The sequence below is a fragment of the Schistocerca piceifrons genome, chromosome X (assembly GCF_021461385.2).
Source record: "Schistocerca piceifrons isolate TAMUIC-IGC-003096 chromosome X, iqSchPice1.1, whole genome shotgun sequence".
NCBI lineage: Eukaryota > Metazoa > Arthropoda > Insecta > Orthoptera > Acrididae > Schistocerca > Schistocerca piceifrons.
In genome coordinates this window covers 368,765,458-368,791,362 of record NC_060149.1, presented here as the reverse complement: position 1 = coordinate 368,791,362, position 25,905 = coordinate 368,765,458, and the positions used below count along the sequence as shown (strand labels likewise).

At 42.9% G+C, this 25,905-nt stretch overlaps 1 protein-coding gene across 1 annotated transcript; it reads right to left on the bottom strand.

Annotated features, from left to right (window-relative positions):
- Nucleotides 1–1,562: 1,562 nt before the first annotated feature.
- On the bottom strand, nt 1,563–3,852 carry LOC124722089. Its single transcript, XM_047247286.1, has 2 exons — nt 1,856–3,852; nt 1,563–1,623 (listed from the first exon to the last, which is right to left on the bottom strand). Exon 1 carries the CDS (start codon nt 3,622–3,624, stop codon nt 1,870–1,872), a length of 1,755 nt encoding a protein of 584 aa, XP_047103242.1. The 5' UTR covers nt 3,625–3,852; the 3' UTR covers nt 1,563–1,623; nt 1,856–1,869.
- Between the last annotated feature and the right edge of the window lie 22,053 nt (nt 3,853–25,905).

Below are 25,905 nucleotides of genomic sequence, written 5' to 3'. Positions count from 1 at the left end.
TTTGACTGACTTAGACAATGATTCAATCATTGCCAAACTTCAATGCAAAAATTAAGTTCAAAGGGTGGTGATATGTAAGGTGTCAGGCAAATCCAACACCTTCCATGAAAACCCTGACATGATAAGCAAATCCAGTAGTATGTCACATAGTTCCAAATAAATCGTGACATTAAATTAACCAAAGTAATACGAGTAACGAGTGAGCAAATGGGAATACCACAGACTAACACAAGAATGCCTCAATGCATGTCATACCTTCCCACCGCGAGACAGACGCAGTTCCGAGGGAAGAAACGAGAACAGAAGCCGAGAGCAGAACCGTGTTAAGCTGGAAGACCCTACGATAAGGGACGGACACCCACGTCGCTAGCTAACCGCTAGGACCACCCCCCAGCCCATGTTAAAAGCTAGAGCCCTCCAGAAGAATAGTACAGATCTTACGATAACACAAAAAGTACCACACCAGCCGCAAGTTTTAGCGTGAGATTTTTTCGCGTCTCTGTTACGTCAGGACCACCCCCCAACCCATGTTAAAAGATAGAGCCCTCCAGAAGAACAGTATAGATCTTACGATAACACTAAAACGACCACACCAGCTGCAAGTTTTAGCGTGAGACTTTTAGCGTCTGTTACGTTGCAAACTTTAAAAACATTGCCCCACCACGAAAAGTATAACGTTTCTCATTGGATAGACAGCATTATTGTAGGTGGAGCTTAAGGTTAACATTGAGACCCTTATTAGTCAGATGAAAACACAGCCAGATAGTTTTTTTAAACCAACTTCGGTAAATTGTAGTAAGGAGAAGTTAGAGAGAGTTGCTTCCGAGACGGCGAGGTGAGGGGAGCTGTGGTGTCCGTCGTCCCCTGACGAACACCGACAAGGTAATGAACGCACGCGACGCCGCATAACAGCGCATAAAGCTTCACTTAGAACTGTAGAAGTCTCATCTGTTACACCCCCTTTTTGCGTGATACTAGTGTCGATCGTCAATTAAAGCTCATGGTGTTCACATTTGCCACTTGAAGTAAAAATCTGAAACGCGATGATTTTTCTGTTGTATAGTTATTGAGAAGCCACATCAGCCACTGTAATTTACGACAAGTTAGATAAGTAATAGGTCATCCTTCGATCCATTGTAGAATTTGGAAACCTACTCAGGGAATATTCGTTCACATTTTTGTTGAGCGCAGTTGGTTTTTACCATCCTGTATTAAAACATTTCCTTTTATCAATAGTGCAATTTATAAACAATGTTTTGTGAGTAGAATAAAATTTCCAATGGTAAACTTAAGGGGGGACGTACACGAAACTGCAGTAATTTTAAAAGTATTTTATAAAACTCTAATTTTTTAAGATAATCAATCCAAATTTGGTACAGTTATTAAGAAATGTTATGCGCATATGAACCTAAATTTTCATTTTTATTGACCTTTTACATCTTTAATTATTAACAATTAATTTTTTTTCAACAATGTAATTACAAATGTTCCTTTTTTGAGAAAACTGTGAGAGCAATGTTAATGAATTTTTGTACACACTTTCATACCAAATAATTACAAAACTCTGTGGAGCAGAATTTTTATATCTTCTTTTGTTCAGTTTTTACGGGTCTCCCAATTTCCCTGAAAAATAATATATCAAATTTAAGGAATATTTTCTACCATAAATACCTTACTATTTTATTAAATGAAAATTCCTTCCACAGAATTTTTCACTATAGTACTGACTAGTCATATACCAAATTTCACTTCTCTACCTTTTGTGGTTTTTGAGAAAAAGGTACATAAAGTTATAAAAATGTAAGTTACGGGAAAACTGAATCAATGATTTGATAGTGTTTGTATTAGGTCTTACCGTCTCTGTGTGAACTAGTGCAAGCCATATGCATACTCCTCTTCATCTGCAAGCAGTCTCTTCTTTGCTTGTCTTCTTTGGTTAACCTGCTGTTCAATTTTATTGGCTGTAATATCAGCCGCAGCAACTCTTTTGTCATCGATGTCCTTCAATATTGAATAGGTGAAAGCTCCTGGATGAAATCCTAGCCTCTGTAGAGTTTTTATTCTTCCAAGATTACCATTGTTAAAAACTAAACAAGCATCATATGCAGCAATTTCAACAATAATTGTTGAAACAAATGTTGTTTTTGGGCAACGTTTCCAAATCAGTGAGTTGTAACTTTCATTAGGGTTTTGTGTCTTTCCATGCACACACTTTCGTAGGAGGTCTGGCTCTGCTAAACACCTAAATGTTGGTTTTATAGCACTTAAAACAGCCACAGGTAAACTGTGCTTGTGTGAATAGTTCATGCCATCACGCTCAGCCTGCTTGAATTTGCACCACGATATGTCACACAAATTATGTACAGGTTTGTCATCTGTGGATAGTTTATGAAAATAAATAGACCACACAGCCTTCTGCATGTTATTCAAATTTCCACTGTTGTCCCTTATTGCCTTGCCATAGTACACTTGTAAAGAATGAATTTCTTTGTCTGTGAGTCTGTTGGGACCACCTAAAAGTTTTCCATCCTCAAGTTTCCTGCCCTTCAATTCACGTTTCAATTTTAAAAGTCTGCCTCCCATTCGTTTTTGCACATGTCCAACACATTCCAACTTTTCTATAGCACAATGGGGACCATAAGGTTCACTTTCCAAAACAGTTTTGAAGGAGCTGGAGTCACCATCACCAAGGTATTTTGTGTATCTAACACCGTACTTTTCCACACTTCGATGGAACATAAGTTTCATAGCTGCAGGTTCCATTCCACCACTAGAACCAGAATAATTTCTACAGCACACTTTCTTGTGTTCAACCTGCCACTTATTTTCTTCCACTTCACCAGCTCTCTTTCCGAGTACACAGCTATAGCAATATTTGCTCATTACCTGAACGTCAAGAATTTTTCCAGTATCAACACTAATGACAGATGATACTCCATACAGTGATGTATGTCCACGCTTCATCCACGTTCCATCACATGACACACACAAATCGGTGTCTGGCGTGTTATCTGCTTCTGTCTTTAGTTCACTATTCATCTTCACAGCTTCCTTTGCAGAGGACTTCAAGTTTTCTTCCACTTCCTCTTGAAGAGCACTTAGCAGTGTTTTATTTCCAGTGGTGTACCTAGCACTTGGTTGTGGCATGTTCATGATCCCACAAAACAGTCTGGTACCTTCCCTGCCTATGCCCAAACATCTCATGCCATATATTAAACGCATATTTGCTTCATATATCCGGTTACTTGATGCCGAAGTTCTAAAAGCAGTGTCTGAATGACAGCTTTCACAAGTAAGATGCAACATACACACTATTCCAATTCTGTTTTCTTCGTCATATAATCTCAAACTTTTTGCACCACAGTCAGCACATACACAAGCAGATGATATAATATCAGATAGTATTTTCAAATCAATAAGCCTAAAACCACTAGTAGCTTGAGTGTCTGAGCCACAATCATCAAGTGATTGACAGCTGTCAATTTTCCTTCTCGAAGCACTCGCTTTCTTGGTTGAAGTATCGTTTCCATTTGTTATTATGGGGCTGGTTTTCAAGTTGTCTTTACTACATCGAGAAGCTTGACACTTTCTAACCTTTTTAAACACCTTACTAGAACGCGGCATGCTGCAAAATATAATAACAAGTCTACTTACAACTTTCGTAAAAATGTATTCCAAACAAACACTCGTAAACAAACGCTATAAATCAAAGAATATAAAACCAGCGGCAGAGATATTATTCCACAGCCTTCTTGATGTAGTACACAAACGTTCCCTGCATTGTGACTGCACAAAACTGGAAAAAAACGCAGTATAAATAGATATACGAGAGGATGAAGACCAAGATGGGGGGGCGTCGCCCTGTGCAAGCTATTACAAATTATTATTTTTTTCCCCCTTAGAAGCGGAATTGGAACGTAATATTTGGTAATTGAAATTTCAATACCATGTAGTAAATGAAGAGCCAATAAAATTTTTTTCACAAATTTGGTCATTTTCATGTACGTCCCCCCTTAACTGCTTTTTCGACGTTATTTTACCAGCTAACTAAAAATAGGAAAGCCTTGAACCCCTTCCAGTAAATTTAGTTAGTATTAAGATTCTTTTACAGAGAGTGCAGTGGAGCTGACGCTGAAATCATTAAGTATTTGGTTATATCATCGCTAGTCTCACTGAACTCTTCTGAACTCTACATGTCATACGTGGTCTGGCGTCTCCTTACCAGCAACAGGTCCCAGGTTCAAACTAGTCAATTCTCTAAAAAACACGCTCAGAGTGTCGTTGCGCGAAAGTGGTAGGGAGACACGATATAGAACAAACAGACACCACGCAGAATGTTAGATCCTCATCCACGTAAGTTTAAGTTACTTTTACTTTACTCTACATATGTCAAGCGTCTTACCGACAATACGCCTGCGCTCTGAGACTCTTCCATTTCTTTCTGTCGAGTGCACTGTTTGTCCATTCGGTGTTGATGTTCTTCCTAGGGGTGTCCTCCCGGATGTTATCTCGTCACACAACTCTAGGTCTTCGTCTTCCTCTCGTTCCATTTCTTGCTCTGCCAAATGCTATTCTAGGTAGTCTATTTCCCGTCATTCTATATGGCCTTCCCAGTTTAGTCTTCTCTTCTTCAGCACTTGGACGATGTTACGGTGTTTGTAGAGCTCTCTTAATTCTTAATTTTTTTCTTATCCTCCATGACACGTTATTTTCGTCACGTACCGGTCAAAAAAAATTTCTTAGCATTCTCTTTCTTTCTAAATATTAGTACTTCACGTCAGTATAATGTTATTTTTAGAACAGTCGACGGATAAAAACAGGTTGTGAAGTTAGTTCTAAGTGATCTTTTCTTTAAGGTTTTGATTAAACTAAAAGTGTTTTGACGCTGTTGCATAGATGGGCATCTATTTCTATATCTGTTTTACTGTTGTTACTAAAAAACTGCGTAAGTACTTGAATCGGTCAGCTGTCTTGAAAGTAAATCCATGTACAGGCAAAGATGTATCAGTATGGATTTTCCTACTTATGACCAGATATTCTGTCATTTCTTCATTAACTCATAATCCTGTTCTCTCAGCGAATTTGTAATAATTTTGCGCTATTGTGATTAATTCTGTTTTGGAACTACTTATTAATGCTACCTCATCTGCGTAGGCAAGTCTAGTAATTTTCACCTCCTACAGCTGGATCCCTTATGGATTAGCTTTAGCAAATTTTCTATCAGTCCTCTCAAAAATGAGATTTAATAAAATAGGTGAAATGGCTTCCCTTTGTCTCATCCCAGTGTACTACTTAAAATTTTCAGTTTCTGCTACAGGTGTCTTCATACGACATAAAGTTTCTTCTACACATATTTTAACTAATTTGATTAGCCTTGATGGTATTTCAGATGCCCTCACTATATTTAAGAATGCCTGTCAGTGTGTGCTATCATAGGCCTAGTTGAAGTCTAGAAATAATATGTAGACATCTCCACTGAATTCCGATGCTTTCTCAGTTATGTGTCTTAGAGTGAATAAATTATCTAATGTGGATCTATTTCAGTTATTGGGATCAGCCTGTTTAAGAGGTACATTGATTGCATTTTATAAGTGCCGTCCAGTAAAGCAATTCCTCTGTAGTTATCGCACACAAGGGGGTATTCTTCTTAAACATGGGGCTTGTATTTGCTGTTTCCCAACCTGCAGGTATGGTTTCTGTCTTCAAAATTATTTCTATTAAAAACTGTAGTTTTAATTCCGCTTGTGGTCTTCCATTCCTTAATAACTCAGCCTATATCTGGGCTTCACCACAAGCCTTGTTATTCTTTAATTTCTTTCTGTATTTCATTTGCTGATGGTGTAGTGATTTGTACGCCTCCCAAAAATAATAACAGACAGCTATCGACCGCAACGAATACCACTGATGTCACGTTCCCCAGTAGGTACCGCCTCAAGAAAATATCAAGATTAGGGTCTAACCCTCAATCGAAGATGTGGTAGATAGAGATAGTGTAAAAGCTGGTATTACACAAGTATAGGGCAGCAAAGCATCCATGACTTTTCTCATGAAACCATTATAACATTTGTCGTATGTGATTAAAAGAAACTACAGAAATTCTTAACTCTTGGTAGTAGAATGGAAATTTGAAGCCATCTGTCCCTAATGTGGGACAACTGCCTTAACCGCTGCGACATCTCACTAGATGCCCTGCAAGAGACTAAAAAGTGTCTCCCGAGATAGGATAACTCCCGAACTCTGAACTGATTTTACGTGAAGGTAGATATCTTCCTTCTTTGAAATAACATAAGGATGGAGTCGTTGCATGGGAGCACAAACGACAACGAGACCACAAGAAGTAGGACATATTCTTAGGCAGAATATGAATCAGCCCTTTCATTGTGTAGAAAGTTATCACTAATTGACTGAGATCATTGAGGTACGCTAATGCAGTGGTGCTCGATGTGGAGATAGGCAGTCCGAAACACAGTGATGGAACTGCCTCGGTAAAGGGAAGAGAACTGTGGCCGATGAGCACACTGTGCGCCGTTGTCTTGGGTTAAATTCCAAACCTCTACGAGTGTCTCATGAAGTCCAGCAGGTAACGCTGTTGATTGTCGTCAGTCGAATGGCTTCCCTTTTCCTCAAAGCAACGTGGCACAACGGTTAGGACACTAGACTCGGAGTAATGTCCACATCTCTTTCTATGATCCCGGTTAAACTTGTGTCATTTTTGCAAATCACATTTAGAGGTGTACCAGGCTACGGCTAACGGCTTCCCAAGTCTCGTTTGAGTTTGTGCTCTCGATACACCGTGGGCACTCTAGCGACAGGACAGTCACAGAAATATCTCCTCATACAGAAAGTGTCGAGATTGGATTAATAAAAATAGATCTAGGTCAAGACGGTGGTTTTAAAGTTTCATGTGTTTTAAGTAAACTCGTCCCGCTTGTCTACAGCGCCAAGAACGTTCATACCACGATGTAAAACTGTCAAAAAAAGGCCTTCTTTGTGATGTTGCTCAACTCGTGCGTCAAATTGGATTCCTTGTTGGTTATGTCGTCAAAGAGTTGATCCTTCATGTGAATTTCTGCATCATGTCGTTTTGTGGCAGGTTCGTATTGATGACATCAAGTCTCGTCACCATAGATGATTTTTTTTCCATAAAAGAACTGTCCGTATTTTGCATTTCAGTTTAGTCGCGGCAGTCGTCCTCAGCTCGTTTTTGATCGGGAGTCAAGGTGTGAACGACAAACTTCACATATATTTTTCTCTTCTTCAAAAAATTCTTGAGAATGTCTTGAATACTTGATTTAGAGAAGTTGTTCAGTTGTGATTTGTGATACAACAACGTTGACGCACTACGGCTGCATGTCCACTACTTAACACTGCCTGCTCACAACTGACTGCTCGAAAGCACATCTGTTGTTTACAGTTGTTAGTTAAGTCTGCCAGCGTAGTTACAGCACTGTCGTTGCTTATACGCCAGGAGTCAAATGAGTCTCGGAACTTTTTGGACGGACGTTGCACATCATTTTACATTATTACTTTAAAAAGTTTGAGGATTATCATCCTTGGAGAGCACTGAACACTGCTCGTATTATTTCCTCCCACATAGTGCATAGTGTTAAATTTTCATTACACACTTTGTGGATTTGTGCAGGGGGACGAGTAGGCAATCTTTTAATTAAGGTAACTGGAAATTACCGTTTACGCGCTACATAAACGCACATGTAAAACGGCGCACGGGGTAGCCGCGTTGTCTAGGGCGCCGTAACACGGTTCCCGCGGCTGCCCCCGCTGAGGTTCGAGTCCTCCCTCGGGCATGAGTGTGTGTTGTCCTTAGCGTAAGTTAGTCTAAGTTAGATTAAGTAGTGTGTAAGCCTAGGGACCGATGACCTCAGAAGTTTGGTCCCATAGGCACTAACCACCACCACCACATGTAAAACGGTGTGTTTCACAACCTCGAGGCTGCTGAATGAAAGATCAAAAGTAATTTATTGTAGTTCAAACTGGATGATTTTTGCTTCAGGAAATAGCCAATTAATGAGGTAACAAAGCCCAATGCTAAGGACAAAACTATATGTACAGGTTTTGCATGTCACAATGTACATTCGTTGTCTCTTCTATCGCTGAAGTCACGCGTACTATTCCATCTCTTTAGCAGAAGTGAGAATTTGGCGCTGTTATTTAGAGCGTAGCAAATGTAATAAGCATCAATGTTACATCACGTGCAGTGCGCCCAACGAAGTACGGAGTAGGTAGTGTTTCGGTATGGGTTTGTTTTTCGTGTGTAGGGTGTGGTCCCCATGCTGCGCGTAAGGAAACGCTAAATGCGGAAAGAGATGAACACATTTTACATCGTTCTGCAATATGTACAGTAGAGGTAAAGTTCGGAAAAGATCACTGTTGTGCACCCGGACAGCTGTGCGGTTTAAAGTGACTGCTTCCAGGCCGGAGGGGCGCACCGCCTCCTGTTCGCATCCAACCGGCAGATGAACGATGTTTGCTGGCTAGGTTGGATGTAGTTTTTAGGCGGTTTATCACACCCCTCTAGATACCTGGACGGTATCTACGCCCGGCATCAGCTACACGGTACAAAAACTTTTAGTAAACTTTCTCACTCTTACACATTGAATTTATCCTACATGCAGACAGATGGGGTACACAGGTTCCATCCAAGGGACTGAATTAGGAGAAATGACTTTAGATGAATAGCCTCTTTAAACCCATAAGCAGCAGCAGGAGCGCGATAATTCTTAGTGTCAACATGACAATGCACCCTGTCGTAAAATAGCATCTGTGAGCCAACAGTCTGAAATGGACTGAGGTGCCCAGATCTCCGACCTGAACCTAATGCAACTCCTTTAGGATGAGTTAGAACATCGACGTTGCTCTAGACCGCAGCGTCCAACATCAATATCTTATCTGGTTTCGGCTCTTGAGGAAGAATGGGGTGCCATTCTTCCAGACATTCAGCTACTTTATTGGAACTGTTCCCAGCAAAACTCAAGCTGTCATAAAGGCGATATTGCATGTCAGCCACATCTTATTTTTATCGAGGGTTATTGGAGAGCTGTATACTAATGATACGGCACCCACCATCCTGTTTTCCAGCCCTACATTCAGCATTTCGGCGGTTGGTTCGTCTTTCAAGGCGATTATGCACGAGCACAATGCGTCCAACTCGTCAACACGCCCTTCAGGGGACAGGAATCAACTGAGCGGAAGGCCTGCTGCAGTGGTTGAAATGAACGGGATCCAGCAAGCTTGCGACCAGTGGGAACTTGCAGTGTGTCTTCACAGGGCACTTCGTGAAACACTGGATGGCGTTAAGAGCGCCGCCATCGCAGAGCGGGATAGGCTTGAGCAACGCCATCCAGTTGTAACCATGCCAAGAGAGATCCAAGAATGACAGTGCACTGGGTGATGCTACATGGTACTGAATGATGCCCAGCAACAGATTTTGATTTCACAGATGAACAAGCATGTGTACATTTCGAACGGCTACCGTTATTTTGGTTTTATCTTACAGTATAAGTGTTATTGTTTTCAGTTTCATAAGGTTTGTTCTTTCATTTCCCGCTTCCCTCGATTCGAAGCGCTTGTATGTTGGCAAATATTCATGCCACGCTTATTAGATAGTTAGTTGGTTAGTTATATGGCCCATAGAACATTGAAATATTCTTTTATCGAAATCGAGTCAGTTTACAGGATATGTATAAATGACGTGTTTCAACATTATTGAAGATAATTTTTTTACACGATCCTATCACATTAATGTGACTACCACCTATAAAAACGAAACAAACAACGTCCAAAGAGGCCTTGAAGACCAAACGGTACCGACCGGCCGCAGTGTCATCCTCAGCCCTAAGGCGTCATCACATGCAGATACGGAGGGCATGTGGTCAGTACACTGCTCTCCCGGCCGTTGTCAGTTTTCGTGACCGGTGTCGCTACTTGTCAGTCAAGTAGCTCCTTAATTGACCTCACAAGGGCTGAGTGCATTCCCTTGCCAATATCACTCAGCAGACCTGGACGGTGACACAGTCTAGTGTTAGCCAAGCCTGACAGCTCATAAGTTCGATGATCTGACGGGAACCGTTGTTACCACTGTGGCAAAGCCGTTGGCTACATTAAAGTGCAATTACAACATACAGACAGCAAGTGGCAGCACTAGCGGTGAAGAGTATATAAAACGTGTCGAGGGAAGCAGAAAACAGTGCAGTCGATGTAATGTGCAAGCGGAGCGATTTATCTGACTTCCAAAAGGGCATCATCATTGGCTTTCGGTTCAAGCGTGGAAGCATTTCCGAAACGGCCAAGTTCCTAAAGTGTTAGGGTGCCGCCGTGGCTAAAGTATACTGTGTATGAGCCCGCTCGGAAAGCCGTGCGTTAGACCGCACGGCCACGGCCCCCGCCCGGTTGGCCGTGCGGTCTAACGCACGGCTTTCCGGGCGGGAAGGAGCGCCTGGTCCCCGGCACGAATCCGCCCGGCCCATTTGTGACGAGGTCCGGTGAACCGGCCAGTCTGTGGATGGTTTTTAGGCGGTTTTCCATCTGCCTCGGCGAATTCGGGCTGGTTCCCCTTATTTCGCCTCAGTTACACTTTGTCGGCGATTGCTGCGCAAAGAAGTTCTTCACGTACGCGTACACCACCATTACTCTACCATGCAAACATAGGGGTTACACTCGTCTGGTGTGAGACGTTCCCTAGGGGGTCCACCGGGGGCCGAACCGCACAATAACCCTGGGTTCTGTGTGGGGCGGCGGAGGGGTGAAGTGGACTGCGGTAGTCGTCGTGGGGTTGTGGGCCACTGCGGCTGCGGCGGGGACGGAGGTTCTCCGTCGTTTCTAGGTCCCCGGTTAACATACAATGCAATACAGTACATACCGTGTATGGCAAACTGGTGCTATCCAAAACCGACGCCGAGACAACTGTGGTGCACCAAGGGCCATAGATGACATAGGTGAACAACAGCTGGTGAGATGTGTATGGGCAAATAGACGTGCAACTGTTGAGCAACTGGCCGCCCAGATGGGTACCAACAGTGTCTTCCCAACGACCGTTGAGCAAACAATGCAACTTATGGGCCTCTCGTTCATGCGCCCATGGTGACTGCTGTTCATCGACGAAGACCGGAATTTGCACGCCGATACCGCAGCTGGACGTCCACTGAGTGGCGACAGGAGGTCTTTTCAGATGAATCACGTTTTATGCTCCATCGGACAGGTGGCCATTGGCATGTCCCGCATGAAATGTCTCAAAGCAAACACGCTTCAACCAGGAGAGGGCGTAATGATCTAGGGAATGTTTTCGTGGCATTCTCTGGGTGATCTCATCATTCTGTAACGCACAATCGATCAACACAAGTATGCATCTATCCTTGGGGATCATGTCCAACAAGACACGCAGCTTCTTTTTCGACAGCACAATGGCATCTACTAGCAGGACGAGGCAATGCGTCGCACGGCTCTGAGTACATGCACGGTTGAAGAGCATTAGGATGGCCTCAAGCTCCCTATATTTAAACCCAGTCGAGAATCTGAGGGACCATATCGATCGGGCTGTTAACGCCATAGATCCTTATTGGGAAAACATAGTGCAGCTGGCACAGCACTTGAGTCGGCGTGGCTCCACATCTCTGTCAGTAACTTCCAGAACCTTCTTGTCTCTCTTACTGCACGTCTCGTAGCGGTCCGCGCTGCAAAAGTTGGTTATTCAGATTTTTGACAGATGGTCGCATTTATGTGACTGGACAGTGTAGTTTTATTCATGCACCGGACGTAGAAACAGTTTTTTACAGGCTGCCAGTTTTTAAATAAAAGTTCGTAAATGGAATAGAAGGAGTCGCCCACAAGAAATGATTTTAGTTTAAAACACGCTTTGCTGTCTGTCAGACATTTTATGTTATAGGGCAGACAATTAAAAATTTTGGTTGCTGTATATCGAACTCCTTCCTGAGCCGCTGACAGCTTTAATGATGGTTAACATAGGCCACATTTTCCTCCAGTGCCGTAGGTGTAGACATCACAATTCTTCTCAAATTGTGATGGATTGTTTAGTACGAGTTTCATCGAGGAATTCATATATTGTGACGATGCAGTTAAAAGGCCTAATTCCTTTAAGAGGTGCGTACATAGCGACGGTTGGTGAACACCACGTATTATTTTTACTGATCGCTCTTATACAATCAATACTTCATTTCTAAGAGTTGAGTTACCCTAGAAAATTATTCCTTAAGACATTACTGAGTGTAAATACGCAAAATATGTCAAGAGGTTGATTCGATTGTTTCAAAGGCAAGCAGAAGTAGCTCAACTTGAAGGTAGTTCAGTAATATGCTTCTTGCAATTTAATTTTTCATCAGTATGTACACCAAAAAATGTGGATCATTCTACCCTGTGCACTGACCCTTGATCATGTGCTACATCAAGTGTTGGTGTTGTTATTTATTGTGCAGATCTGTGCGTTGTCTCTAAATTTAGGAAAGTCCATTTTCAGAGAAACTCTTAATAGTTCCTTGAAAAACATTAATAACTATCTCGTCAGTTGCTTTCTCTCTAATGAGATTAACTGTAACACTAGTATCATCTGCAAAAGGTACCAATTCTCCTTAACACAAGTTAAATATAAGGTCATCCAGATATAAACATATCAAAAAAAGTTTTTCATCACCCCGGTTCCCAGAACTCTTGAAGACAGACGTTCACTGTGGATAGTGTATCACAGACACAGTGCCTTTGACTGTTCAGAGATGTCACTAAACCCGCTCAAAGATGTGAACAACCATGTATGAGCAGTATATACTTATATGTATATGGTGTCTGTTCTTTCTGACATGTGAGAAAGAACAGACACCGTTTAAGACCTGCAGCCGCCGAGAACGAAATTAGACGAATTTAATACCTTCAGCTGCTGACGGGCGTTGATATATAACAACGGGGACAAGTTAAAATGTGTGCCCAGACCGGCACTCGAACCCGGGATCTTCTGCTTACATGGCAGACACACTACCCATCTGAGCCACTGAGGGCACAGAGGATAATGCAGCCGACCGCGGTGGTCTCGCGGTTCTAGGCGCGCAGTCCGGAAGCCCGCGACTGCTACGGTCGCAGGTTCGAATCCTGCCTCGGGCATGGATGTGTGTGATGTCCTTAGGTTAGTTAGGTTTAAGTAGTTCTAAGTTCTAGGGGACTGATGACCACAGCTGTTAAGTCCCATAGTGCTCAGAGCCATTTGAACCATTTTTGAGGATAATGCAACTGCAGGGACTATCTCGCGCACGCCTCCCCCGAGACCCACATTCGCACCTTTTATGTCCACACACTACATTCGTAGTGTCCCACCTCAACACAGTCATTACTCATGGAAGACATTCTTAGCAAATCCCATAAGAGTTCGGGGAATATGTGTGCATCCGCACAGAGGAAGGAGATCATGACCGGTATTGCCAGAACTATATACTTATATGGATATGGTGTCTGTTCTTTCGGACATGTCCGAAGACGGAGGGGATCCGACAGCCGATCAAAAAAATGGTTCAAATGGCTCTGAGCACTATGGGACTTAACATCTAAGGTCATCAGTCGCCTAGAACTTAGAACTAATTAAACCTAACTAACCTAAGGAGATCACACACATCTATGCCCGAAGCAGGATTCGAACCTGCGACCGTAGCGCCTAGAACCACACGGCCACTCCGGCCGGCCACAGCCGATCAGTTCGTCTTCCACCAGGAAGGAGGTACACGGCTCGCGTTGTCTGCCGTTACACCATGCCTAGACGGTCGATCGGGTCCGCGTTGTTACTTTGTGCCAGGAAGGACTCTCAACAAGGGAAGTGTCCTTGCGTCTCGAACCAAAGCGATGTTCGGGCATGGAGGAGATACAGAGAGACAGGAACTGTCGATGACATGCCTCGCTCAGGCCGCCCCAGGGCTACTACTGCAGTGAATGACCGCTACCTACGGTTTATGGCTCGGAGGAACTCTGAAAGCAACGCCACCATGTTGAATAATGCTTTTCGTGCAACCATAGGACGTTGTGTTACGACTCAAACTGTGATCAATAGGCTGCATAATGCGCAACTTCACTCCCGACGTCCATAGCGAGGTCCATCTTTGCAACCACGACACCACGCAGCGCGGTACAAATGGACCCAACAACATGCCGAATGGATCGCTCAGGATTGGCATCATGATCTCTTCGCCGATGAATGTCGCACATGCCTTCAACCGGACAATCGTCGGAGACGTGTTTGGAGGCAACCTGGTCAGCCTGAACGCCTTAGACACACTGTCTTGCGAGTGCAGCAAGGTGGAGTTTCCCTGCTGTTTTGGGGTGGCATTATGTGGGACCGACGAACGCCGCTGGTGGTCATGGAAGGGGCCGTAACGGCTGTAGGATACTTGCATGCCATCCTCCGACCGATAGTGCAACCATATCGGCAGAATATTCGCGAGGCATTCGTCTTCATGGACGACAATTCGCGTCCCCATCGTGCACATCTTGTGAATGACTTCCTTCAGGATAACGACATCGCTCGACTAGAGTGGACAGCATGCTCTCCAGACATGAACCCTATCAAACACGGCTGGGATAGATTGAAAAAGGCTGTTTATGGACAACGTGACCCACCAACCACTCTGAGGGATCTACGCCGAATCGCCGTTGAGTGGTGGGACAATCTAGACGAGCAGTCCCTTGATGAACTTGTGGATAGTATGCCACGACGAATACAGGCATGCATCAATGCAAGAGGACGTGCTACTGGGTATTAGAGATACTTGTGTGTACAGCAATGTCGACCACCAACTCTGGTCTCGCTGTATGGTGGTACAATATGCAATGTGTGGTTTTCATGAGAAATAATAAGGGTGGAAATGATGTTTATGTTGATCTCTATTCCAATTCTCTGTACAGGTTTCGGAACTCTCGGAACCGAGGTGATGCAAAAGTTTTTTTAATGTGCGTATAAGGAATAAGAGTAGATACAAAACTGAACCTTGTGGGACTCGCTTTGTGATTTCTCCCCGTTCGCTTAAAATTTCCCCCTCCAACGTTGTTTGAATTATTCAGCACAACTTTTTGCATTCTGTTTGTTAAGTATGACTCAAACCACTAGTGTATAAAGCCATCAATTCGATAAAACTTGTTTTTCTAAGACGGTAACTCGATCTACACAATCAAACGTCTTGGAAAGATCACAGAAAATTCCAGCCGGCGATATTTTATTATTTAAGGCTTGTTATATTTGTTGAATGAATGCATAAATAGCAAAAGTTTTTTAAGCGGCTTATGTGACCGTAGCCTTATTCTTGCAACACTGTCTCCTGGTTGCACAATCCTCACTTTCCTCCGATGCGTTGACGGACCGAGCGGGTGATTGACGTACGGAGAGGAGGGATGGTTTAGTTATATTATAAGGCGGCGAGTGTAGGCGTGGGTGGGGGCGGGCGGGCCTGCGCACAGCAACAGGTGCGGCGTATAAGAGCGGCGCGCCGGGCTCCGCACTCCACGCCATGGCCCGCCCGCGACTGCCCGCTGCCTTGCTGGCCGCCGCGCTGCTCTCAGGTAACCGCCGCTCTTCCGATCACGTCTTGTCAGAGTATCACAGGACACCTTAGTCTCGTCTAATAAAGTGTGTTATACAGAATGTTGATAGTGTACAGCGACAACCAGCCACCATTTAGTTTTGGTTTCCTTTTTTTAGAAGCACCATTACCGATTTCAATTTTTACATTCGTCGTCACACGGCTTACATGCGTATACAAAAATAATGAACGTCAGTTGAAATATGAGTGTTTTGACAGTACCGTGTAAGCCGTCTGACGACGAATGAATAATTTCGAAACCAGTAATGGCGTTTTTTTTTATCATTTAAAGTAAAATCAAATTGCGGATGGCTGCTCCCGTATGCTATTGACATTCAGCATTACATAACAATCACTATCCTCCAAGAATGTCATATTTTACAAAACAGCTTGTTTCTCATTTTGACTACCGCCTCTGTATTTATCTTACAAGCCGCCCAGTTTCGTGTTTACTTATTATCCTCTGCCGCTATTTTTGTGTAATGTTAAGTTTCCAATAGAACTGATTAATCATGTGTCGTCTAATTCAACGAAAGCGAAAAAGAAAATTGAGAGTAGGCAAAGTTCGTAATGCAGTTAGCGTCCGTTATGGAATTCCTTTCAAATGCGATGATTTCTTTCCAATTTCTGTCTTCATTTGGTTATTTGTGGCTTTATCCACGATCCTACTCTTAATACGGCACTAGCGTGCGAGGCAAAGTGTACTTCAATGTCTGTATTATTAACTGGTCCGAGTTGGATCACTTTAAGCCCCTTGCATTTGTCAGTGAGCTTCGCTTTCTTCTGTGCCCAAAATTCCTTCATTTTATTTTACACTGGTTTTGTTTGCTCTCCTCTGGTCCTGAGATTACCACTTTTTAATTTTTATTGCTATTCTCTATTTACTATGTTCGTCATTATCTTTTTGTGGCCGGCCGGAGTGGCCGTGCGGTTCTGGGCGCTACAGTCTGGAGCCGAGCGACCGCAACGGTCGCAGGTTCGAATCCTGCCTCGGGCATGGATGTGTGTGATGTCCTTAGGTTAGTTAGGTTTAATTAGTTCTAAGTTCTAGGCGACTGATGACCTTAGAAGTTAAGTCGCATAGTGCTCAGAGCCATTTTTTTTCTTTTTGTGCAACAGGTTTGTCGATGGTATCTCTGGGCTTGATATCTAATGCTAGCGGGTCGTCTTTGGTCAAATATGAATCGTGTGCTAGTTAAATACAGAGACATAACGATATGACTTCCTATTTCACGAGCGAGTGGAATGTTGAAAGAATAACTGTGCCTGTATGTGAACAATTATATAACCACGATCTATATACAGAACAAATTTATGGTTTCTAGAAATCAGGGAATTATGCTAAGTATTTCATTACATACTTGCGTTTCCGAATACACCGGCTTTGATATGAAAAATTTAGAAAGTTATTAATTTAAAATTTTAGTTCACTTCTGACATTTTTCGGTAGAACAGTTTGACATCAGCATCAAACAGAAGCTGAAAGTGTACTGATAACGTTACGGGATCTATGCATACTAGACGCGCGTACAAAGGGCACTGTCCGTCTTTCTTTAGTATAAACATCTTTCATTAAATTCACACATTTTTGTTTCCACGCACGTAGCTGGACGACTAATGGAGGCAGAAATTTTGTTTTCGGTAGATTATAGTATCATATGAAAAAAGCAGAAATCTTAAGTTAAATCGAAAGAATATTTTTATCAAGAACTAATAACAGATGAGTTAAAACCTACCTAGCTGACATTTTCACAAATTTCCTCACACTTGCGATTCTTGAAAATAATCCTTCCGTTCTTTTAATTCAGCTGTCAACATCTGATTCGAATTCTCCTCAGTACAGTACTTAGTTTCTTCTTTCTATTCCCTTGTCGCAAGGAGTGTTGCCGGTTCGAGATCTTCTGCAGCACTCTCCTAATACAGAGAGAATAATAGCAGAATCTGCTGCAGTGCGTGTGCGTGTGTGTGTGTGTGTGTGTGTGTGTGTGTGTGTGTGTGTGTGTGTATGAGAGTGCGTGTGTGTGTGTGTGTAGGAAAGAAAGAATTGTCCGCACGTTATTAGTACTGTCTTCTTGGGGGCTTCAGGAAGATAAGATCTTGATAGTACTGCGCTGGCCAGGCGGCTTTACTCGTGTTACGTACTGCAATGACTCAAACGACTTTGTTTAAATTGATGTTTGACAATTGAATCATACAATCAGCGTATTAATTTTTAGGAAGTTTTATGTTTTCCACACTGATTTCCTTAGTTTGATTTTATCTCTGAGTACACACACATTGCAACGCCTCATTTAAAGCCTGCAATCGCACATGCGGCAAGAGTCAAATCCTCAGCTTCACGAGGCAACGACGCTAGTTAGTGCCAAGAAGACCGGTAATTTAAATAACACATCTAACCCATATTGACATATGATAAAGATATCCTTCTGTATATTAAAGATAGTAAAAAATACATAGTTGCTCTTTCAAACCTAAATAATTCTCGTGCCTATAATTGATAATTTTTCGCGATAAGTCATAAATTGTTTATTCGTGCAAATAATTTAATGCTTTTGAAGACGAAGTTCTGTTAAAAAAGAAGTTGAATTCTGCACAAAGTAAAGCTACGGTCTTCTTGGCCGTGCCTACAAGACAGCTTCTTTCTCTTTCTCTGGAATGAGAGTGCGAAAAAACTTTTGAAGGTAATTCTGTGTCAACTTATTTATCACAAGGAGAAATACTACTAGACTATTTCAATAGCAGATACACGATTTTGGAACAATGTGAAAATGTTTCGCGGGTGACACATTGTAAATACTCCATTTAAACCAGAAGATAAGGGAGGTAAAAATGAATTATGGTTCCATTGCCGAAGTTGATAAGAGTCTAATGTAGAGAGTAAAGTTGTACAGTTAAAAGTTACTGTTAGTGGATCCACGACCTTCACATATGTTACATCGGTACAAAATTTTTATCTTTTTTTGTTAAATATTACGGTTGTTGTCCCTCTTTCTGTGACTGAGGTACCATTTTGCCTTCAGACAAAACAAGTACGTGACGATCTTTATATATATTGTAGAAATAATCTTACTAGATACACTCCATCCTGCTCTAAGAACTAAATTTTAGTAAAATGCATTAGCTCTAGGAATATCTTACAAAAAAGTAAGAAATACAGTATGACGAAAAATTTTACATGAATCTCAATGTTATTCAGAAAGAAGACAAACTGATCCATTTCTACAATGTCTGTCTTTCCTAGCGTTTACACCACCGGTCGGAGCCCGCTTTTTTCATTATTTGACGATTTTAGTTTGTTTAAGTTTGTGGCGGATGCCCTTTACGTCGTCACAGTCTTCAATTGTCCTCAGGGACTGAGCGCAATCCGTGAATAGTGTAACTTTCTTTCTGTGAGACATCGTGTATTAATTGTTTGTGAATCGTATTTTTCTGAGATGGAGATTGGGGACTAGTCCAACATTTACTTAAACGAGCGTGGAAAACCGCCTAAAAACCACACTCAGGCAGGTCAATGTACCAGACCAACGGTACTTGTTCTGCCGATCTGGGTCGGGCTCACCTCCCTGTCTTGTAAGCATGCGCGTTGTACGTTAAACCATACGAGCAGATCACTGGTCGTGTTTTACACTAATATTGTCTAAGAATTTACGCGAGTTACAAATTTCCAACCGAAAACTTACGTGCTACAAAGTGGCAAAGCATATCCATTTTTTGGCCAAGTTCAATCGATTTTCTCCATTATACGTCAATATACGCCTGTAATATTACTTCCAACTGAGTATTGGCTTCCTAAATTTACTTCCTTTCAAAATCCACTACCCATTTCCTGTCTGAATTTGTACACCGAGTCTACTTCTCGACGGGACATTAAGCTCTGTCACCTGAACAATGGTAAATAAAAATGCATTCATACAATACAGTAAGCCAGTATTTCTTGTACTTGGTCTTCCATTCGCAATAATGCATTTCTCAAAATTAAAAAATGACGAAAGGTCTCAAACCGAAGACGCGATGCTATACCAATTACGTAGATATTGAATCTATAGACATAGGAAACGGCTAATAGCCTGTGTTCATATTGTTCAAACACACATTGTATTTTACAAAGATTTTGCCGTAAGTATGCAGTTATGTAACTGAATGAAAGTATGACATACTAGAGATTTTGAAGTGTGGAACGTCGACGGAAAATATTTAGATATGAAAATAAACAATGTGTTTCAAAATGATACTGAAATAGGGGAACAAACTGAGGATGGAATCAGACGTACAGAAACTACTTCCAACGGCTCTGAAGAGCATCGAAAATACGTAGTCTGGCCATCTTTAAGAACTTACATGATCACGCTGGACTTTTCTTTTTATCTCGGGACATTTGAAGAGCAGCGTTTATATAACCACACTGGATTCAAACGAAACCTCACCTGGCTATTACCCAATTGCGATATTATTGCACTTTCTCTCTTGTGGCAGTTATTGAAAACACACGGTAGCTTTACAGTAAACAAGTACAATAGTGATTAAGGAAAACGCATCGCATTGTGAATGATTTCAAGACAGTTGTGCATATACTATCAAGTGGTCCAGCGTGTCCTCGTGAAATATCACGATAAAATCTCGCCATAAGTCGACTGAAGCGTTATCGCTCCCTGGTGTAATTACATTGTGGTCAACTAATAGAACATATCGTGCATTGTTTATAAATGTTGCCGCACGCCAAGTTTGCCGCGCGGGATTAGCCGAGCGGTCTCGGCGCTGCAGTCATGGACTGTGCGGCTGGTCCCGGCGGAGGTTCGGGTCCTCCCTCGGGCATGGGTGTTTGTGTTTGTCCTTAGGATAATTTAGGTTAAGTAGTGTGTAAGCTTAGGGACTGATGACCTTAGCAGTTAAGGCCCATAAGATTTCACACCCACCCACGCCAAGTTTGCTGGGACGGATGTGCCAGTAGAAGGTGTACTGGTGCCTGGTTGACTTGGGAGAAGCCGGCCGCTGTGACCGAGCGGTTCCAGGCGCTTCAGTCCGGAACCGCGCTGCCGCTACGGTCGTAGGTTCGAATCCTCCCTCGCGCAAAAAAAAAAAAAAAAAATGGTTCAAATGGCTCTGAGCACTATGGGACTTAACAGCTGTTGTCATCAGTCCCCTAGAACTTAGAACTACTTAAACCTAACTAACCTAAGGACATCACACACATCCATGCCCGAGGCAGGATTCGAACCTGCGACCGTAGCAGTCGCGGGGTTCCGGACTGCGCGCCTAGAACCGCGAGACCACCGCGGCCGGCTTCCCTCGCGCATGGATGTGTGAGATGTCCTTGGGTTAGTTACGTTTACTTAGTTCTAAGTCTGGGGAACTGATGACCTCAGATGTTAAGTTCCATAGTGTTTAGAGCCATTTGAACCATTTGAATTTTTGAACTTGGGGGAAGGGACCAAACGACGAGGTCATCGGTCCCATGGGACTAGGGAAGGATGGGGAAGTAGGTCGGCCCTGCCTTTTCACAGGAACCATCCTGGCATTTGCCTGAAGCGATTTAGGGAAATAACGGAACACCTGAATCAGGATGGCCAGACGCTGTAGAACCGTCGTCCTCCTGAATGCGAGTCCAGTGTGCAGACTAATGCGCCACCTCGCTCGGTGCTGGTGCCTAGATACTGGAGGGGCCATTCATTAACAGAGATAATGCCCTAATAGTACATTAAATAATGCCTACATCTTCGTACTTGTTCTGCGTCTTTTTCAAACACATTAGAATATTTATTCATGCTGTTACTTTATACCTATGTTTGTATTCTCTTTTCGGGGCTCTTATTACTCCTCCAGCTTATCCGTGCGTTTACAGGTTGTACGATTGTGTAAATTTTACGTCACAATTTTGTGAACTTTAACAGTATAAAATTAGCACTGAAATCGTGTTGTTTGTTTATTTGTCTTACCACGGAACTACTGCAGTTGTTATGTGTAAACAAATTACGTTTACAATTCGATGTGAACTTTACCTCTACTGCAGTTGTAGGGGTTAAGTTGACATCGAGTTGTAAACGTAATTAGTTTACGCATAACATTTACCAAAGTCTTTTTTTCTTTTAACACCATCAGGGGAAAGTTTAAATTAAAAACGGAATTAGTTTACACATAACTTTTAAAAACGTGTTTTTTGTTTCAATAGCCTCACGGGAAGTTTAAATAAATAATGATAAGGAATTAGCCAGCTAAGTCGATGGCTTAACAGCCTACTCAATAAAGATCAAAAGAGGTCGAACATGGGAAATAATTCGTGTAGTCATAAATTTATGTACAATGGTAGGAGAGAGTGCCATGAACAACATACTAAAATTCCTGACCGGTGGGGGTAAATGCGAGGGGTGGGGGGTGCATTTGAAAGTCACTTTTGAACGTTTTTCTCGAATAACTCGAGGCCGGTCAGAGTGGCCGAGTGTTTCTAGGCGCTACAGTCTGGAACCACGCGACCGCTACGGTCGCAGGTTCGAATCCTGCCTCGGGCATGGATGTGTGTGATGCCCTTAGGCTAGTTAGGTTTAAGTAGTTCTAAGTTCTAGGGGACTGATGACCTCAGCAGTTAAGTCCCATAGTGCTCAGAGCCATTTGAACCATTTGAATAACTCGAAAACGGCGGCCGCTACCCAAAACGTAACCCGGTACAAAATTAAACTACATTAAATTTACTGCCAAAAGGGTCCTATTCATTTTTTCTCTAGAACAAATAGTTTGCGAGTATAGAGCGAGAGAATATTGAAAATCTCGTGCACCGCTCGTGCACTGTACCTTAGGTGGTTTTAGTAAGCGAATCAGTGGAAGTTTCCCGACTTGGGAGACCTCAAGCGTCCTGTTTCAAACTGTTCGTCTCGAATTCCTCTGTATCATAGTTTTACGCTGCGAAAACTTATCGTTTGCACCTTGTATATGTACTAATGGATTCGGTCCTTCTATGATATTACCAAATTATTTTTAGTATTTGTGATAATATCAGTTTCAGTATCTGTAATAATGCTCGAGCAGATAAACATTTAGAAAACTTAATTTCTACAGTTGCGTTTAAATTGATAAAATCAATTATCCATTTGCATCAGATACATGGATATATCATCAAGTGATCTGAGACGCATAAGCGCTGTATTTTACGAATATTAAATTACAGAATTGAAGGCGCGACAGCTATAAATTACTTGTTCTAAAACACAGCTATACTATCAGCTATGTTAAGAAACAAACCTAACAATTAATCTAACAGTTAGCTTCAATTCAAATCAAAGTGAGCTGTGATGTGGTATATACTAAAGTAACCCATAAGAATAAACTCTAGAGTACACAATAACTGATCAAAAGTATGCGAACACCTATTTGTGGACCTTAATATGGGGTGTGTCCCCCTTCACCTTTATGATGGCTTGAATTCTGCAGGGGACAATTTCAGTGAGATGTCAATCTGATAGTCTGTGGAGGAACGGCAGCCAGTTCTTCTCAAGAGCCGAAATCAGAGATGATAGCGATGTTGGACAGTGGAGTCTGGAGCGAAATCAACGTTCTTAGTCATCACAAAGGTGTTCCACTGCGTTCAGGTCGGAACTCTAGGCAGAACAGTCCATTTTAGGACTGTGACGTTTCCTGCTAAGTTGGTTGGTTGGTTGGTTGATTCAGGGAATGGGACCAAGCAGCGAGGTCATCGGCCTCATAGGATTAGGGAAGGATGGGGAAGGAAGGCGACCGTGCCCGTTCAGAGAACCCATCCCGGCATTTGGCTGAAGCGATTTAGGGAAATCACGGAAAACCTAAATCAGAATGGCCGACGCGGGTTTGAACCGTCGTCCTCCCGAATTCGAGTCCAGTGTGCTAACCACTGCGCAACCTCGCTTCGTATTTTAGGAATGTGATTGTCCACAAACCATTCCCTCAAAGATGCTGCGCCATTACTGCGAAATTCCAATCACCAACTTTCTCCTCCGAATGCGAAAATATTTTGTTAACACCAGCCTACATATGGAGAAACGATCACCATGATAAAATAAGGAAAATCAGAGCTCGCACAGAAAGATATAGGTGTTCGTTCTTTCGGCGAACTATAAAAGATTGGAACAATAGAGAATTGTGAATGTGATTCGATGAACCCTCTGCCAGGCACTTAAATGTGATTTGAAGAGTATCCATGTAAATGTAGGTGTAGATTATCTTGCTGATACATACAACCGTCGTCTCGGAACTATTCCTCTAGTGTGCGCAGTACAAAATGTCGGATAATATTCCATATCTTTCAGCACTTAGCGTTTTCTCAAGCAGAATAAGAGGATCACACCGTAACAAGGCAAAACATCCCCATAGTGTAACATCACCTCCTCTCAAAAATGGTTCAAATGGCTCTAAGCACTATGGGACTTCACATCTGAGATCATCAGATCCCCTAGACTTATAACTACTTAAACCTAGCTAACCTAAGGACATCACACACATCCATGCCCGAGGCAGGATTCGGACCTAAGACCGTAGCAGCGGCGCGGTTCCTGAATGAAGCGCCTAGAACCACTCGGCCACAACGGCCGGCACATCTCCTCTGTACTTCACTGTTGGCACTGCACATATGACACGTAACATTCTCTAGGCATTCGCCAAATCTAAACACTTCCATCGGATTGCCATAGGATACAGCGTAATTCAGCATTCCATATCACTTGTTTCCAATCATCCACTGTCCAGTGGCGTCACTGAGAACTGTCTACAGAAAGATGTGGAGTATAAGGAGCTGCTCGACCATTGCATCCCATTATTTTAAACTTCCTACAGGATTGCCGGTAGCACTTTGGAACTCACTAGCGCTTCCTTCCGCTAATTCTATACAACTTTTTATAAACATCCTCCGCAATGCTCGACAGTCCCCGTTCGTCGGTACGTGCGGTCTTCTCTGCTTTGGCTTAGCTGTGGTTGTTCCTTGACATTTACACGTCATAATCACATCAAGAACAGTCAACTCGAGCAGCTTTAGAAGGGTTGGAATGTCCCTGATGGGTCTGTTACTGAGATTACATCCAATGGCTACTCCACGTTCAAAGTCGCTGCGCCCTCCTGACCGGCCCATTCTGCCATTACTTCTCCTCTACTGAGAACACAGTACTCCCCGGCTCCTCTTATACTGGCGAGTCTGCCTCTCATGACATCTGGTGGTCCATTTCGCATTACAAAGGGTGTCCAGATACTTTTGATCAGATAATTCAGTTCTCCGCGACCACCCTGTCAGCTACGTGTGTGGATATTCAGGTATCTGGTCTGCTTGCCAATAAAGGGGTGTGTGTGGGTTTAATGATTGTTCTACAGCTATTGCTAGTAAACACAAACTATCACGAAAGGCGTATTTCTCCTCAATTGGTGAATTTACGCACAACGTCTAGTATCACAGATTGTAGTTACGCTACAACACAGACGACAAATTCCTGAAGCCAGACTAATTTCACACACTATTCTAGTAACTGGTTTTTTGTGATAGTCATTCTGCATGTTATTACAGGTGTTTCAGACGGGAAGCATGGTCGTTACGACGTACGCCAATGTTGTCTGCAGCTATGGTTGTGGTGAGCCGCTGCGTCGACGTAGCGGATGCTGATGTCATATCACTAGCTCTATTAGTATTATACCTTTCACTTTTATTCGTATTGTTTAAATGCAGCCTAAACAACAGGTCGCCGCGAAGCCTAGAGAAATACTTAGTAATAGAGTTGTTTTGAGAGCACCAGCCAGGTGAGCCGAGAGCGCTAATGCGCTGCTTCCTGGACTCTGGTAGGCGCACCGGCCCCGGATCGAATCCGCCCGGCGGATTACCGTCGTCGGTCGGTGTGCCGGCCAGCCTGGATGTGGTTTTTAGGCGGTTTTCCACATCCCGCTAGGTGAATACCGGGTTGGTCCCCACGTTCCGCCTCAGTTGCACGACTCGCAGATATCTGAACACGCTCGCACTATTCCATGTATTACACTCGATGCAGACAGCAGGGGTACACTAATTCTGTCTCAGGGGTACGGGGTGGTAGCAGGAAGGGCATCCGGCCACCCCTTTCCACTAACCTTGCCAAATCCGTTCCTAACACTGCCGACCCTGCATCAGCACGGTACATGGTACCAGTGAAAGAAAGAAAGAGAGAGTTGTTTTGAGAGTGACTGTATGCCTCAGTGGCTTCAATCCTTAGTCGATTCTAGGATGTTTTATTTCATTTACACTTCCATTCACCTCTGGTCATGAATTGTACATGTGAGAAATGCTAAATTATGCCCTGATACGTTAAACTGGAGCTCCACCTGTAATTGGGCGTGTAAGTCAGTTCAAAGATGG